General features: G+C 35.6%; 1 protein-coding gene across 3 annotated transcripts in view; it reads left to right on the forward strand.

The window, feature by feature from the left end:
• The window catches only part of DNAJB14 (DnaJ heat shock protein family (Hsp40) member B14), a 50416-nt gene that overhangs the window by 13081 nt on the left and 18285 nt on the right, over nt 1-19050 (forward strand). For 2 of the 3 annotated variants that reach the window (XM_039217946.1, XM_039217945.1), the window contains exons 2-3: nt 3498-3669; nt 11133-11278. In XM_039217946.1, coding sequence (XP_039073877.1) covers nt 3498-3669; nt 11133-11278 — 318 coding nt within the window. The remainder of the gene's footprint in view (nt 1-3497; nt 3670-11132; nt 11279-19050) is intronic. The other variant, XM_039217947.1, reaches the window with a different exon arrangement.

Below are 19050 nucleotides of genomic sequence, written 5' to 3' on the forward strand. Positions count from 1 at the left end.
GCAGGCTCTGTGCTGTCAGCAGCAGACAAACTGCTGTATCCCACAAACTGATGTAATGACCTGATCCAAAATCCGGAGTTGCAGATGCTTAACTGACTGAATTATCCAGGTGCTTCATATGCCTGTAGGAGTTTAGTGTGGATCCTGTCACTCATGCTACTGTAGGGAGCAAAACTCATTCTTTTTTATACACTTCCTCAGTTTTGTCTGCCATGTTGTAATATAGAAAGTCTCTGCACGTTATTTTGGAGTTCTTTTGTTCTGTGGACTGGCAAATGCCCTGTTACCGTGCTCTGCTTCTTCCTACACAGATGGCAAAACCCACATAGATCTCATAGCTATTGGTGGTTCTTCCCTACCTTCTGGTATTTTCGGATTTTGTGTATGAGATTTTGATTTTGCTATCTAATCACTCAGATTTTATGAGAGAATTGGCAGAGATTTAAGAATTTTAGCTGCTGTCACATCCTTTTTTCCAGAATTCTCACAAAATTTTTCACATTTAAAAGTTGTGAACCACTAACCTCTAGACCGTGTTGGCCTCTACACTTAAGGTTAACATTATGATGCATTAAATACAAACTAAACTATAGTTGAAAATTAGCTATTTAACATGTGTTATACTTGTCTTGTTAACAACTAATAGGTTGGTGTCTAAGAGCCTTTCTGTATCATCTAGAACTAGATATTATAAAAAAATTTCTTACGTCTTTGGTGACCTCTTGAATGCATTAATTAGGGAAAAGATAAGGTAGAAAGAAGTATTCATATATAAAACATATAAATAGGGGCACCTGGGTGGCTCAGTGGGTTAAGTGTCTGACTTCAGCTCAGGTCATGATATCGCAGTTCATGAGTTCGAGCCGCATGTTCATGAGTTCGAGCTGTGCTGACAGCTCAGAACCTGGAGCCCATTTCAGATTCTGTTATCTCTCTCTCTCTCTGCCCCTCCCCCCATTCACTCTATCTTTCCTTCCAAAAAAAAAAATATATATATATATATAAATAAAAACTATATGTTTGCCACTTTGCCAACACTGATGGAATCTTTAAAAATATGTATATATAACAGTTTTATTGAGATATAATTCACATATCATACAATTCATTCACTTAAAATATACTATTCAGGGGCTCCTGGGTGACTCGGTTAAGTGTCTGACTCTTGGTTTCAGCTCAGGCCACGATCTCACAATTCTTGAGTTTAAGGCTTGTGTCAGGTTCTGCTCTGACAGTACAGAGCCACTTGGGATTCTCTCTCTCTCTCCCTCTCTCTCTCTCTCTCCCCCTCCCCCCTTTCCCCCCTTTGCCCCCCTCTCTCTCCACCCCGTACCTCCCATGCTCTCTCTCTCAAAATAAATAAATTTAAAAAACGTTATTCATCAATTTTCAGTTGGTTTTAGTACATTCATAATTGTGCAACCATTACAGCAGACAACTTTAGAACATTTTCTTCACCACAAAAAGAAACCCTGTACTCATTAGTAGTCAGTGCTCATTTCTCCCTGATTCCACCCATTCCTCCCCACTAGCCCTTGGCAATGACTAATCTACTTTTCTATCTCCATACATTTGCCTGTTCTATACATTTCATATAAATAAAATCATATGATATTTGTGACTGGCTTCTTTCACTGACCATGTTTTCTAGTTCATGTGTGTCGTAGCATGCATTAGTACTTCATTTCTTTTTATTGCTGAATAATATTCCATTGTATGGACATATCACATTGTATTCATTCATCAATTAATGAACGTTTGGATTGTTTCCAATATTTTTCAGTTATGAACAGTACTGTTATGAACGTTTGTGAGCCAGTTTTTGTGTAGATGTGTGTTTTTATTTCTCTTGGGTAGACGTATGATTTCATAAATAGGTTCTCCCTTTCTGTGGATTGTCTTTTTACTTTATTGATAATATTCTTTGAAGGGACAGAGTTTTTAATTTTGATGAAGTCTATGTGCTCTATTTTTCCTTTTTTCACATGTACTTTTATCTGAAAATGTTTTGCCTGAATCAAGGTCTTAAAGACATACTCCTATATTTTCTTCTGAGTGTTCTATAGTTTTGGCTCTTACATTAGATGTGTGATCTATTTTAAGCTACTTTTTGTGTATGGTGTGATAAAGGGATCCAAATTCATTTTTTTAATGTGGATATTCAGTTGTCCCAGCTCTATTTGTTAACCACATGTTCTGATACGTAGTATATTCATTTTTGTTAAATTCTATTTTATCATTTCTATTTTGATTATTTCTCTGATACATGAGTTGTCTCAATTTTTTTTCTAACTCATTTGTGATTTTTCTACTTACATTTTTAAATTGATTTCTTACTTAAATGCATTGTGCGCATTTGATTGTGGTACATAGGACTAATTCTTAAAAATTCAAAGAGAATAACATGGTCTGGTTATAATGTAGTCAATTTTTATTCCTTGTGTGCCTGTATAAAATGAATATTCACCAATTGTTGGAGATAATGTTATGTCTCCTAGATCAAGCTTGATAAATTAGATGTTTATATCATTTGTATCCTTGGTGATTATTTTCTCTACCTTATGTCAGTTAATAACTGACATTGAATTGTGTTAAATTGTGTTAAACAGAAATAGGCTAAAAGTTTCTACCATCATGGTGAGTTTCTCTGTTTCTCCCTTTTAGGTTTTATTTTCATGTTTTAATTTATGGAAAGTTTCAAGTATACACAAGAGGAAAAGAGAATAGTATCGTCAACCCCTATTGCCCTCTTGTCTTTAACCTTTATGAATATATATGGCAAATGTATTTTTCCTGCCCTTTATGTTCCTCCAGTATTTTAAAGCAAATCCTAGATATAACTATATTATTGTTTTATAGACTCAATGCTTAGAATTTTTCATACATTTATCACAGTATTTGCATACCATTTCCTTTCACATTTCCACCTATCTCGAAGCATTTTCCTTCTGTCCAAAACATATATATTACAGTATCCTCTAGTGAAATCTTTGTTGTAAGTTTTATTAGTTTTTGCTTCTTTGAAAGTGGTTGTAATCTTGCACATTTTCTAGAAAGTAAGTGCAGAATTCAAGTTTGAGTTATTCACCCTGAGGATTTTGAAGATACTATTCCCATGTCTTTTAGGTGCCATAATTGTTGTTGAGAAAGAGAGTCTACTTTCTGTCTCTTTGTAGATAATCTCATTGGCTTCTTTAAAGATTGTCTCTTTTTCTTTGGTGCTCTGTAGTTTCACCATGATACGACAAATCAAAGTATACCATAAGGAATTTAGTGATAGTAATTTTGAGTTTTTAGGCTTAATTTCATAATATTCTACTTCTAAGTGATGGTTAGTGGTCTGTAAACAGATACATAAGGGAATTAAAAAAAGTCTTATGGTAAATTCTTCTGGAGTACAAGATTCTTGATTTGTCAGCTTTATAACTTTCTTCTCAAGATCATATGTATGTACATGATGTAACATGGCATAGTATGCTTTCTCTATCTTTCTACAGCACTATTGGAAATAATTATGAAAAATGGGAGCACAGCTGGAAATAGCCCTCACTGCCGAAAGCCATCAGGTTGTGGTGATCAGAACAAGCCTAACTGCACAAAAGACAGCACGTCTGGTAGTGGGGAAAGTGGAAAAGGCTACACCAAAGACCAAGTGGATGGAGTTCTCAGGTAGGGATAAATATGACTTGTATCTCAACTGTAATTGACACTAGTGTAACTTTTTAATGTTACAACACCTAAAAACGTGTGTGAACTACTATTTGGTGGAGGAACAAATACGGAGGAATTGAACTCTGGGTGTCTTAAACTTTGTTATTTTTCACATCAGTCTGTAAAGTACCGACTCTATGGAAGTTTCCATCTTTTAAAGTAACTACAAGGAACAAAGTTGCATCCAGGTATTTTTTCTTGAGGAATATTATTTTCATTTTTTGACACAGCGTAGTATTTAGATAACTGTATTGAAAGAGGATGGATTGTTTTGTCTTACGTATACATGAAAGCGGGAGAATCTCACAGGAGAGGAAAATTGAGGGCAATAGCAACAGCATTTTCAATTTCCTACTTATAATAATGTAGAATTTTTTTTCTATTTATATTCTTTTTTTAAAGGCATCTTTATATACAGGCAAACATCATAATGTCCTCTCCTTTTAATGTTTTTCTTACTCTAATAATTCTGCCTCAATGTTTTTAGTTTTACCTTCTGATACACTTCTACTTACAATGGAAGTATTAGAGTTGGGAAATTGTGAACTGGGTTTTGGGGCTCTCACTTCACTGATTTTCTTTTTAATGTTTATTTTAGTTTTGAGAGATTGAGTGTGAGAGCAGGAGAGGGGCAGACAGAGAGACAGAGGATCCAAAGTGGGCTCTGCACTAACAGCAGAGAGCTGGATGTGGGGCTCAAACTCACAAATGGTGAGATCATGACTTGAGCTGAAGTTGGATGGTTTAACCAACTGAGCTACCCAGGTGCCCCATGCCTTAAATGATTTTATAATTAGGGAAAAGATTTTCTGGGAATAAAATGAACCTTTGAGTATGAAACACTAGAGAAGATACTGTTTTGTTTTCTGCTACAGCTTAGGGATGCTGTTTAATATTGTACTGATGTCACTCTCTAGGGAAAGTAAAGTGTAAGAATGAAGGACTCTAAATCATGATTAATCAGATAATTCACATGGAGAGCGAATTATAGTACCATGAACTAACTCAAGTGAAGAGTAGGTAAAACGAGTTAGGTTGTCTTTCTCTTTACCTTTTTTTAATCCATTTTCCTTCTAATCTTATTTCCCATTTTTCTCACCCTTCTTTTCTCCATTACTTTTTCAGTTCATTCTTCTTTTTTCTTACCATAATTTAGAACTGAAGTCCTTTAAAATATCAGTGTATTTATAGTTTTCTTTTTTCCCCTGTATATTTAGATGCTAAAGCTTGATTGTAACATTTTATCTGAGTATGACCACAGATGTTGTTGTTTGGTGGAAAAACAAGAAAAGAAAAAAGACTCCCTAATCATAGTAAAGCCATTCATGAGCATGAATGGTAGTGAAGCCCTTTTGGGGTATAAGTAATGTTGCTAACTACTTTTATAACTAGTGTTGTGTCAGAGGTGGCTAAATAAGTGATATAAGTGGATGAATAAATGAGAGATTTCCTTTTGAATTTCTTCAAGAAGAACTTTTAAAGAGTGTGCTGAAATGCATTCTGGGAAACCACATCTGTTTGAAAACAAATTGTATTTTCTTGTAGAATTTACTTTTTATTGAGAGGGTATGTTCTTAATGAAAGACCTAAATAAAGTTAATTGTATTATATGTGATTTCTATGTAGAATCATTTTGTGGTTTCTTTTTAAAAGACTGTAGAACCACTTACATATTTTGAAATATCACTAAAATAGAGTTGAAAGTTTGGGAGCATAGGAATCCCCTAAATCTAGCACTATTTTTTTTAGCACTATTTTTTAAGAATATTTTTTCTTCATTTCCTCTACTCTCAGTTGGAAAGGAAAAGAGGAATAGTTCAGGGCATGGTAGAAATAAGGAAGAAAGAACAGTGCTTTGTTTTACTGTCTCTTTGTTTGAGTATTTAGGCATGGGAACATTTTGAAAATGGAGGAATGAAAGATGATGGTGGATACAGACACACATTGTATAGGCCCAACATTGGAAAGATGGAAACACAATGTAGAGGAAGTTTCTGTCGGCTTCTGTATTCTTTGTGAAACTGGAGATGAGGTTATCCTCTGGTAGTTAGAAGAAAGGAGATGAGATTAAAAGCTTGAGGAGAGTGGATGCAAAATTTACAGAGGAGGAAGGCAAAGGGAATAGAAGAAGGGTTGCTGGTTAGCATTAAGGCCCAGCTAAGTTTGAGACTGTGAATCAGGGATTGTTTCTCTGGTCAATAATTTTATTATCCACCCCCCCCCTTTTTTTTTTAATTAAATGCAGGGTTTTTTTTCCCTTTGAGGACTAAATATGATTGGAACACTCTTTAATAAAATCCCTAAGTTATTCAGAATACTTCAGTTGGTACCTTATATGAGTTGCTTGGCTGAATTATGTAACACTTAATCATTATATTAGCTCTTGTAAATGTTGTGTTAGTGAGGTAACAGATCACCAGCAAACACTTACATGCTGTATGTTTTTGTTTTTTGTTTTACCTATACACAGGGGATTTTTTTCTGAAGAAAGCCATGTTATCTTGTGTTAGTATGATTATGCAAACAAGTTGCTCAGTGACAATTTGGCTCAATGGGAGAAGCCATGCAATAATACTGCAGCCATTGCATAAGTAAGAGCTAGCTTACAGTAAGACTGAAGAAAAAGTGTATCACTTTGTAAAGCTAATATTCTGTGTAACTAAACACTGTTGTCTTTGAGTTGAAATATATTGAAAAATTATTGAGAAGAAGTATCATGGATCGAATTTGAAGAGATTTTGACTTTCTCACTGAAGAAATGCCCATCTTGTATTTTAGTATATGTGCTGCCGAAGCGAGCACGCCCATTTTGTATTTTAAATATTTACCAGATCAGTGTGAAAGCATGAACTGGGTCATCTTTCTATTTATCAATCAGGAACACTTGTGTACAATTGTTAAGTCATTTGAATTACGGGGATTTGATTAGGATTTGATTTAGGCTCTAGTTCTGTAGATGAAAAGAAATCATTTTGCTAACCTTATAAAATAAATAGTCCTTTGTCTCAGGAACAAACAGGTATTTCCCTAAGTACCAATTAAATTTGGAGTCTATTTAAATCATCAGCTATAAGATGAAAAAAATAATTGAAAGAGGACCCTCCTGCCCTACCCACTATGGTTTCCTGCACGAAAAGGATGATGTAAAGGCTGAATGACTGACTTCTCAGTTGTTGAGCTTGCAGTCAGATCTTTCTGGACTGGTTGTTCAATATCTCCTTCTAGAAGAAGTAATAGGTTACCTCTTCTTAATTTATTTTTTATTTCTTTCTTTTTAAAGAATTCTTTGGTGAAGATAAAGAAGGTTTGAATCCTTTAGAAAGGAGTGAACTATATAAAGTATGACAAATGCATTTAATTGGTGAAAACACAATGAACAAAAATATGAATTAAAATAAATATATGATTGGTAATTTTTCATTCCTATGTGAAATATTAAGTAATGAGTATATTTGGAGCCTTACTTGAAATATGTAATAGTCTGCAGCCTGCCCATTGGTGATGTCAACTTTATACCTCTCTGCTGGCTTCTCAGAAAATTTCTCCTGTTAACATGTGATGAAAAACTCAGTGAAGGGGGAATATAGTAGAACTAGCTACACTTAAACATTAGTGAAGTAAGGGGCGCTCAGTCGGTTAAGCGTTCGACTTCGGCTCAGGTCATGATCTCACGGTTTGTGAGTTTAAGCCCCACATCGCTCTCAATGCTGTAAGTGCAGAGCCCACTTCAGATCCTCTATCCCCCTCTTTCTCTCTCAGCCCTTTCCCTGCTCACGCTCTCTGTTTCAAAAATAAACAACCATTAAAAAAAGAATTAGTGAAATAATTGTTTTTCTACCTCTTTTTCTCTTTGTGACAATTCTTAGCTTTCTGACCCATCTCTAGAGGACTGTGAATTCCAACCTAATTTCCCTACCCTATCCAGCAGCCCTCTCTTGGGCTCCTTTTATGCTCAGGAAATCTCAACAAAACAATTTTGGAGAGTTAATCTGGTATATAATTAATCATCTTGTGCATGCAAACCAAGTTATAATGACTTTAGGATGGTTTAGTGTTTTAGCACTTCCTTTTGTTTTCTGCATTCACATAGTGTCTCTCGTATTCATAGCTCTATTCCTTGTCCCACAGTGTGTTCTCCTCTATTCCAAATTAACTTTTGGTGCCAACTACATTACAGCCCGTACCACTTTTCACTATTAGATCCTAACCATTTCTCCCTTCAAATTGGGCCATTCATCCATCCATCCATCTATTATCCATCCATTTAACACATATGGTGAACAAGACATAATCTTTGCCTTCAGGAGGCCTGTAGGCTAGAAGAGTGGTCAGACAAGGTAGTTGCAGTACCCTGTGGTAATTGCCAGGAGAGGGCTCAAGTCCAGAGGGTTTGGGGGAAGATAGAGCAGGAGCACCAAACCTAGTCTTGAGGAATTTGAGTTCTTGAGAAAATGAAAAGCTAAGCTGAGGTCTGAAGAAGTTGTGGAAACTAACTAAGCAAGAAGCAGAGAAGGCATGTTCTGGGCTCCAATACCAACATTTGAAAATATCTAGGAGAGAAAAGTCTGCTTAAACAGTGATTGGAAAAGCAGATAGAAATGAAGAGGTAGCTTACTCTGGTGTCTGAAGGAAGGGCTCCTTTTCCTTACCCTGGTTCTGAGAGAACAGAATTTCCTAGTCAGACAGATTTGAATCCTTACTTGTGAGGCCTTTCCTCATTATCCTGTTTAAAATAGCTGGCCTTCCCACCCATTCTTTGGTCCCCTTTGTCACTTTATTTTTCTCTATTTATCACCATATGATGTACTGTATATTTTACTTGTATATTTGTTCGTTGTTCATCTCTCTCCCAATTGTAAATTTAATGTGAGTGGGGATTTTTTTTGACTGTTTTATTTACCACTATAGTATCTGAAACAATGTCTAGCAGAAAGTAGGTGATCAGTACATTTTTGCTGAAAAAATAAACTTTAGTTTCCCTTTATTACTTTGTTACATGACTTTCGGCAACTTACTTAACCATTCAGAGCCTTGATTTTCTCATTGGTTAAATAGGAATAGCATTTCCTCCTACTAATGAGGAGGAAATAAAACAATTTGTGTAAAATAGCTAACATTATAAGATTATATGATTGTGTGAAATCTCCGTGGACCAAATGTAGTTTGGAATTCAGAATTGTTCATATTTTAGAAAGGTAATAAGGAGAGGCGCCTGGGTGGCTTAGTCGGTTGAGTGTCCAACTTTTGCTTAGGTCATGATCTCGCGGTTCGTGGGTTTGAGCCCCGCGTCGGGCTCTGTGCTGACTGCCAGCTCAGAGCCTGGAGCCTGTTTCAGAGTCTGTGACTCCCTCTCTCTCTGACACTCCCCTGCTCACACTGTCTCTCTGTCTCCTAGAAATAAATAAATAAATAAATAAATAAATAAATAAATAAATAAAAAGAAAGGTAATAAGGAGCATATATTATATATTACACAACAACACTTAACATCTAGTGAGCAGCCCAGAACCTACTACTAACACTTCTGCAACAATAGGTACAAATAATCACACTTAAATGGTATAAATGAAAACCCTATAGCAGCCTCACCTCCAATCAGATCACATTTTTGCCTCTAAAAGAGTTCAAGTCAGGTTTCTGCGTCAAAGTAGTTATAGAATAACTTTCATTTTTCAGAGCTTTATGGATATTGGAACACGGATATGTGATTGTGGACCTGTGTCTGACACACAGTAGGTGTTCTATAAATGTCCCCTTTCACTTTTCTTCTGTCACATAGTTTTCTAAACGTATCTGGGAGAAGGGGTCTCTACAAAGGCAGGAACCGTTCTCTGTTATGTCCACTAATAGATCTCAAGTGCCCAGAACACTATCTGTGACATAATCAGTGCTCAATAAATATTGTTGGTTAAACAAAGGAAATCTCATGTTTATGGAATGAAGTGTTAATATTTACTAAGTATCAAAGTAGAAACATCCAGTTTTAATTACTATTACTGTAAAGAAGACTGCAGAACAGATTTTTGTTGATGTATGATTATAAATAGATTTCTATAATCTTACAGTGTCTTCTCTCTTTTTTTACTTTGTTTATTTAACAAATGTTGAATGCTGTCATTATTTTTTTTAAGTTTATTTATTTTGAGACAGAGAGACAGAAGGAGCATGTGGGGGGGAGGGGCAGAGAGAGAGGGAGAGAGAGAATCCTAGGCGGGCTCTGTGCTGACAGCACAGAGCCTGAAGTGGGGCTTGATCTCATGACCCATGAGATCATGACCTATCAAGAGTCAGCTACTTAACTGACTGAGTCACCCGGGTGCCCCTTAATGCTCATTTTAAAAGGAGAGCTAAGGCTCATTTACTCCAGAAATATTTACTGAGAACCTACCCTGTATCAAACACTATGATGGCTTATAGTCTCAGTAGTAAATAAGATCAGTCTTGTCTCTGAGAACTTGGAGTCAGTCTGCAATTCTTTAGCTGCCAGTGAACAGTTATGCTTTAAGTCTTTTTACTTGTTACTACTTCAAGAGGATACACATGGAACACATCTAAAGTCATAAAGTACTCCATGGAAAATGTTTAAAATGTTACTATGTTCTAGTGAAGGAAAATTACTAGATTTTGGGGAGAATACTAGCATTTAAAAGTCTTAATGTTCTCTATTCCATTCAGAGTATTTTTTTCCTTTATATTCTTTAAGAATCCAGGCTTAAAATCTGTTAACACCTTTAGTTAGCTATGTAAGTAATCTTTAAAAGTATATGCTCATCAGAGTGAAAACTGGATGTAACAAACATTTTTGAGTCCTATGATGTATATTATTATGAGATTTTACCTTTCTTAGAGTGACACAAATGAGTTCTTTTAGAATAGCCGAACTGAGTTAATTTACATTGACATTTACACCAGAGTACTTGTAATTAATTGTTTTACATGCACTAAATTGTTGCTGTGTTATTTGGCTAGGTCTACATTATGTGACAACAGAACTCTTGGAATGCAGTGCATATTAAATTAACCCTTAGCTACAACATACTTGTGAAGAAGAGTTTTGGAATTTCTTGGTGCACTTAAGAGTACTATAAAATTATTCTCGCTCTCTCATTTTAGCTTCAGCGTGTGCTTTGTCCTTCATCCATGATTATTACGGGCTTTACTCTGCTTTGCTGTAGTTGTGATACAATGCACCAAGGATAATATCATGGCCAACTCTCCGTAGACTGGAAAGGGGTTAAAGGAATGGTCTGTGGTCAAAAAAGAGAATGCAGCAATAATTTTTAATGGGATAAACTGTCATTTGATACTGAGAAAATAATCCACAGATAGTTCTTCCTAGTATTCTAATAAATTAAAAATTAGAGCCATTTCATGAAGTTCTTCCTGGAAATTTACATTATAACACACTCTCTTGTTCACAGCATAAACAAATGTAAAAATTACTATGAAGTACTTGGAGTTACCAAAGATGCTGGTGATGAAGATTTGAAAAAAGCTTATAGAAAGCTTGCTTTGAAGTTTCATCCAGACAAAAACCATGCACCTGGAGCAACAGATGCTTTTAAAAGTAAAGTAAACCCTTTAAAGCAATTTTACTAAGCTTTTCTTAGAATCCACTTACAATGTTTTAGAGTATTAGATTCTGCCTTTAGACTGGTTCATTTAGAAGCCAGCTTAAGCAAGTGTCCTCAAAATCCTTTAAAACTTTACTATTAATTTGTTATACCAAGAGCCAAACAAATGTAGTGTGGCTTCCTAGAAGCAAATGCCAGTTTTGGCAAAGTCCTAAGTAACTTTTCTAGATAATCATGCATGCTTTCTAGTTTACTATACTTGTGTGTGTTTTACATAAGCTTCTAGTGTATTCCCATCTGCTTCCAAGGGAACTAAAACAAAATATAGCTTTTGCAAGTTTTTAGGATAAGAGAGACTGTCTAGAATTGAGGAACTGCTTGGAATTTTTGTCTGCCCAGTGTTATATTTCTGTTAACTGGCCAATTTTTGCATTTTTTAATATGTGGTTCTGACTAATGTGATTTTTTTTTTCTTTCTAAGAATTAGTTTCTTGGGCACCTGGCTGGCTTAGGTGGTGGAGCCTGCAACTCTTGATCTTGGGATCATGAGTTGAGCCCCGCATTGGGCATAGAGCTTTTTTTTTTAAAAAAAATGTCTTTTTCCTTTTGCTTACTACTCATTCTTCTTCATTTTCTTAATATTATTTCAGAGCTTTTTGTTGTTGCCAGTTTCATAAATGAATGTCAGCTAATTTTATAATTTCATACTTTGTTACATACAATTTATTCATAATAGTTAACTTCTAATTCATAGGAAAATGCTTAAATCTGTGATTGTTCCTGGGCGCCTGGGTGGCTCAGTTGGTTAAGCGTCCTTCCTCAGCTGAGTTCATGATCTCATGGTTTGTGGATTTGAGCCCCACGTCGGGCTCTGTGCTGACAGCTCAGAGCCTGGAGCTAGCTTCAGATTCTGTATCTCCCTCTCTCTCTCTGCCCCTCCCCTGCTTGTGCTCTGCCTCTCTCTCTTTCTCTCTCTCTCGAAAATAAACATAAAGTTTTTAAAAACTTGTGATTTTTCCTCTTGTGAATAAAGCATTTTTAGAGCCAACATATAATGTTTGCAGTGAAATGCTGGGGTCCTGGATTAACAGGATGGAGATACTAATTTTTAAAATGCTCCAAAAAGATAGATGATCCCATTGGTCTTTCACAAAATGCTGTTAAAATTATTTCCAAAACAGTTTTATTTTTTGAAGGAAGTTGCCAAGTATAATTTATTTTGGCAATTACAAATATATTCCAATAAAAGCAGCCGCCAAAGTGGTGCTGGTAGAAGTAAAATATCCCTGTGACAGTGAGCACCTTCTCTGTTTTCTTCAGTTAAAAGTGGCATCTTGCAAATACAGAAAATGTTTCTTTACTCAAAAGCACTAACTTCAGCATATAATGTGAAAACAATAATTTTTTAAAAAGCATTTAGTTTAAAACTGTTGTTGTTTTAAGTTTTATTTAAGTAATCTCTGCACCCAACATGGGGCTCAAACTCATGACCCTGAGATCAAAACTCACATACTCTTCCAACTGAGCCAGCCAGGCGCCCCAAATTATTGGTGCTTTTAAATAGTTGAAAAACATCTTGGCAGTGACTTACTTGCATGTTTGTGTCTGCTGAGTGATTTCAGTATTAATTCTCCATTAATATTAAAAACATTAAACTGCTCGTTCCTCTCACTTTGTATTGAAGTCATGTTAGCATTATTGGTCTTGGAATAATGGTGAGTGGTTCTACCAGTATTTTTACATCTTATGTTATATTTTGAAGAGGTGAGCAGCATAAATGTCACTCCAGCTAGACATTCAGAAGGAGCTTGACAAAGGTGATTGTACCTTGATGTGGTACATTTCAGAGTCTAATGCTCTACTTTGCAAACTAGAGACTTAATATTTATCAACATGCTGGGAGGTAGTTCATCTCTAGAGAAGAGGCTCACAGTATTCAAAACCCAGGGGGTTATCTGTAAATCAGAATGCCAATTTATTAATCCCAAAGAGGATCAGAATAGGGAATTGGTTGATGAACCCATTTTTCATGAGTGGATAGAAAACTAAGTTGTAATCCACAGATGCTTGGTGTGCGGCGGTGGTTAATTAGAAGATATTACGGCTAGTGTCATCATACAGAAATCATGTATTCAGTACCCAGGATCTTTTCATTATCTTCTGAATCATCTTACTTTATTTTATTTTAAGTTTATTTTGAGGGAGAGAGAGAAAGAGTTTGAGCAGGGGTGGGGTAGAGAGAGAACCCCAAGCTGTCTCTTCACTGTCAGTTAGGGCTCAATCTCATGAACTGTGAGGTCATGACCTGAGCCAAAATCAAGAGTTGTTCAGTTAACAGACTGAACCACATAGGCACCCCTCATCTTATTGAATTTTTAACTAATTGCTCCTAACTTCTGTTTTTGAGATACCAAGCTGTTTATTTTAAGCAAATACTGTAGTTTTTTCTTTTGCATGAAAGGTAAGGATAGATTGATTGCTCTAATCACCAAAATACTTTTTACAGAATATGGAAACTGTTTACTTTTTATTTCCTTCAAGAATTAAAAAAAAAGGTAATTGGTTTAGGGAATTAAATTAGATATAAGAGATATTTTCATTTGTGTGGGTCGTTTGTTTTGTTTTTTAATAAGCTCAATGCCCAGTATGGGGCTTGAACTCACGGTCAACAGTCATACACTCAACTGAACAAGCCAGCCAGGCACCCCTTCATTTGTGTGTTCTGTAAAGCTTTAAAAGTAAGAGGTTTCCTTCAGGGAGGATAGACTAAAGGAACTCTTAAGTTCTTTACAGTTAGGATTGTAAATCAAGTTTCTCAAAGCAGGGAATATTTTGTTTATATCTAGAGAATAAATTGCACAGTATATATGAACATACTTTTAAAAAATATTTGAATGAAATGGATCCGTCCCTTCTGTCTGATGTGGATGTCTTCAAAATACACCCAGTCTACTTTATTTTCAGAGAAACCCAAATATTTCATTTGAACAGTCCTTATGCTTGTTGACCTACACATGAAGGTAATAATGAGCATGAATTAGCTGTTCTTGGGTTTACTTTATAAACAGTAATGGATTAGGTGCTATTACCCATGTTATACCTGGTAGTTCAGTATCCTTAACATTTGGACTAGTGTTTGCAGAGAAATACAGGAGGAGAATATGGGATATCTTCTTACTCAAAGAATTTGTAATTCATAAAACAGAGAACACACAGAGAAAACACATTCACACAGAACATTTGGAGGAATAGTAATACCAAACATTTGAGAAGCATTTGATAGTTTTTCATTCCTATTTTTTTTCATTTAATGCTTATTAAAAATCTTAAGAAATAGTCAAGGGACCAGTGTCATCCTTCTTTCACAAATAAGAAAATTGAGGCTCAAAGAGATTAACTGATTTACCCAGGATCTTCCAGAAGACTAAATATAATTAAATATCAAAACATTGAATAAAGATGTTTGAAGAAGAGATAGAAGGATAAAGTAGCTTTGTAATCAGAGTTAATTGAAGAAGCCTTCATATGATAGGTGAGAATTAAGAGTTTTCTGGACATGAGTGTGATTGTTATGCTTAGAGGAGGGAGAAAATGGCAGAAATTTGGGTATGATAATGAGGCAAATGATTTAAAAATCAGTAAGAACTTCCACTTTGAGTAAGATGGAATAGACGTACTTTTCCCTATTTCTTACACATAGTACAATGGAATATTATTTATGAAACAATCATTAAAAAACTTTGAAAGATGGAAAGAAGAAGATACATGAGCTAGTGAATTTGGGACTCAATGGCAGTCCTGCTACATGGCAGTAAATTGCTTGGATTTTCTTTTTTTTTTTTTAGTTTTTTTTTTTTTCATCTGTATTTCTTTTGAGAGGGAGAGCAAGTTGGGGAGAGGCAGAGAGAGGGAGGCACAGAATCCGAAGCAGGGTCTAGGCTCGGAGCTGTCAGCACAGAGCCCGATGCGAGGCTTCAACCCACAAACCGTGAAATCCTGACCTGAACTGAATTTGGACACTTAACTGACTGAGCCGCCCAGGTACCCCTGAATTGCTTGGGTTTTCATTTTGCCTTTTATATCTCAGATGAGGTGTTGGAGAAGCAGACAACTCAGAAATACCAGTGAGCACAGATAAACAGTCCCCAAGAAAATCCTACTTTCTCTAGCCAAACAACCAGGAAGAGGGTCACCTGCTAAGGCAGAACCATCGTTAAGCAATAACCATTCTTTTACAGCCAAATACCAAAGAATAAACTGTGGTCACACCCACATCAGCAAAGACGGAGTAAAGAAACTAGCGTGTCACCTTCTCCATGCTGTAAGAAGATGCCTTGACATCCCTACCTCCTTTACTGCAGTAACAGAGATCATCAAGTAGGGAAGCTGGTACTTCTGCTTAACAGTAACAAGGTGTCCCTTTCCCTCCCCACTGGGGTAGTGTCATAAGTGACCTAGTGGAGAATCAGGACTTTTACTACCATTTAGAGGTAAGCAAAGCCATATCCTTATGGTGTCAGTGAAGCTGTCTGGGAAACAGTAATGCGACACCCTGACTCTTTCCAACCAGAGATATCATTGAAGGTGTAATGGAGGACTAGGAGTCTCATCCCTGTGCAGAAGTTATAAGGAGCTCCTTCTTTAAGATGTCGTCAGAGGCCAAGGGGAAAACCTCAACTTTTATTCCCATATGGAAGTAACCAGGTGGTATTCCCCCTTCCTGTACCAGAATAACGTCAGGGTAAGACAGTTAAAAACAGAAGATTTAGATAGATCCAGAGTCTCATAAGATAATACCTCAGATGACCACATTTCAGTACACAATCACTTGTCATACTAAGAACCAGGAAGACTTCAAACTATATTTAAAAAATCACAGATGCCCACATGGAGGTGACAGAGACGTTAGAAGTGCCTCACAAAGATTTTAAAGCATCCATCATAAAAATGCTTCAATGAACTACTACAAATATGCTTTAAATAAATTTCAAAAAATAAGAGTCTCGGCAAAGAAATAGAAAATTGAGCAAATAAACAAAAGGTATAAAGAATCAAGTGGAAATTTTACAACTTAAAAATACAGGAAACAAAATAAAATCTAACAGTGAGTAGAATAAACAGTAAAATGACAGAGGAAGGAATCAGTGAACTGGAAATAGAAAAATAGACATTACCTAATCTGAACAGCTCCAGGGACAAGTGGGACTATAACAGCGTTTAACATTTATGTCACTGGGGCGCCTGGGTGGCTCAGCTGGTTAAGCCTCCAACTTGATTTTGGCTCAGGTCATGAGCCCATGGTTTGTGAGATCGAGCCCCATGTCAGGCTCCATGCTTACATTGCAGAGCCTGCTTGGGATTGTTTCTCTCCCTCTCTCTTACCCCTCATGATCTCTCTCTCAAAACAAATAAACATTAAAGAAGAACACATTTATATCATTGAGGTCCTGGAAGGAGTGAAGGAAGAGAGTGTAGCTGAAAAAGTTACTAAAAATAAAAATGTTGAATACTTCTTATACTTGGCAAAAGATATAAGCTTATATAATTCAAGAAGTTGAATGAACCCCATGTAGATAAACCCAAAGAAACCCATACCGAGACACGTCATAGTCACACTTCTTAAAGATAAAGATAAAGAAGAAAAATTTTAAAGCAGCCAAAGAGAAATGACATCTTACCTGTTGGGGAAAAGCAATTTCACATCAGAGACCATCCAGGCCAGGAGGAAATGGCACCTTTTTCAAGTACTGAAAGAAAAGAACTTTCACCTAGAATTGTATACCCAGCAAAATAGCCTCAGGAATGAAGGGAAAATCAAGACATCTTCAGATGAAGGAAAAATAAGATAATTTGTCATTACCACACATACCCTAGAAGAATAACAAAAGGAAGTTCTCTAACCAAAATAAAACAGTGAAAGAAGAGATCTTGAAATATGAAGAAGTAAGGAAGAAAGAACATCGTAAGCAAGAATATGGGTAAATGCAATATACTTTGCTTCTCCTCTTGAATTTCTAAATTGTTTGACATTTGAGGCAGAAATTTTAACATTGTCAGATATGGTTCTAAATGCATGCCAAGAAAATATATAAGACAATTATGTTCTAAATGAGGTAGGATAAAAGAAAGTAAAAAATAAGTAAGGGTTTCACAGTACACTTGAACTAGTAAAATGATATGAGTAGGTTATGATAAGTTGTGTATGTATAATATTATACCTAGGGCAACCAAAAAAGCTGTATAAAGAGATACATGTCATTCATATAAATTTACCGCTTAGATGAAATGGACCAATTCTTTAAAACACAGAAGTGATCAAAATTCACTCAGTCTGAAGTAAATAATGTGAATAGCCCTATAACTGTTTTTGTTTGCTTCAAGTTTTCAGTCCTATAACTGTTAAGTAAATTAAATTAGTAATCAGAAACTCCCAAAAAGAAGTCTCCAGGCTCAGATGCCTTTACTGGAGAATCCTACTGAACTTTTAAAGAAAAATTTGAACTAATTCTACAGTTTTTTCCTGAAAATAGGAGTCATTCCCCAATCCATTTTATTGACCAGTTCCTTCATGAAATAAACCCAGATATCCTTAGCAAGATAATTAGAATTAAGCAATATATATATATGTGTGTATATATATATATGTGTGTGTGTGTGTGTATATATATATATATATATATATATATATATATAATTTATATGTATATAAAGTTGTACACCCTGACCAAGTAGAGTTTATTTCAAGAATGCAAGGCTGGTATTTGAAAATCAGTTAGTGTGGGGTGCCTGGAGGGCTCACTCAGTTAATCATCTGACTTCGGCTCAGGTCATGATCTCACGGTTCATGGGTCCAAGCCCCGTGTTGGGCTCTGTGCTGACAGCTAGCTCAGAGCCTGGAGCCTGCTTCAGATTCTGTGTCTCCCTCTGTCTCTGACCCTCCCCTGCTCGTGCTTTCTCTCTCTCTCTCTCAGAAATAAATAAAACATTAAAAAAAAAAAAAAAAGAAATTCAGTCAGTGTGATCTATTAATATAGGCTAAAGAAGAAAAATCTCATGATTGTATCAATTAATGTAGTAAAAGCATTTGAAAAATTTCACCACTCCATTTGTGATAAAAATTAACAACAACAACAACAAAAAACCTGACAGAATAAATAGGAATAGAAAGGCATTGCCTCAAATTGATAAAAGAGCAGCTACAGAAAACACTAAACTTAATGGTAAAAGACTGAATGCTTCTCCTGAAGATTGAGAACAAAGCAAGAATGTTTCCCTTTACCACACTTACTCAGCATAGGGTTGGAAATTCTAGTCATTGCATTAAGGTGAGAAAATAAAAGAGATAAAAGATTGGAAAGGAAGAGATAAAAAGTGTCGTCACTTACAAATGATATAATTGTATATAAAATCTCAGTGAATGCACCTCCACCCCCAAACTTTTAGAATCAGTAAATCTATTCTGCAAGATTTTAGGATACAAAACACAACTTTTGTATTTAGAAATATTTAGTACATTTCAGTATACTAGCAGTGAGTATATAGACACAAATGAAAAATACATTACCAATGTAATCAAGAAAGTATTTCCCAAGAAATACTTAGCCATAAATTTAACAAAAGTTTTACAGAGTTTTTATGCTGAATGGTATATAATACCTGTGAAAGAAATCAGAGAAGATCTGAATAAATAGAACAGTATATCATGTTCATGGATTGGAAGACTCAGCATAGTAAAGATGTCAAGTGTCATCAAATTGATATGCAT

The sequence above is a fragment of the Hyaena hyaena genome, unplaced genomic scaffold, assembly GCF_003009895.1.
Source record: "Hyaena hyaena isolate Hyena2069 unplaced genomic scaffold, ASM300989v1 scaffold_722, whole genome shotgun sequence".
NCBI classification, from domain to species: domain Eukaryota; kingdom Metazoa; phylum Chordata; class Mammalia; order Carnivora; family Hyaenidae; genus Hyaena; species Hyaena hyaena.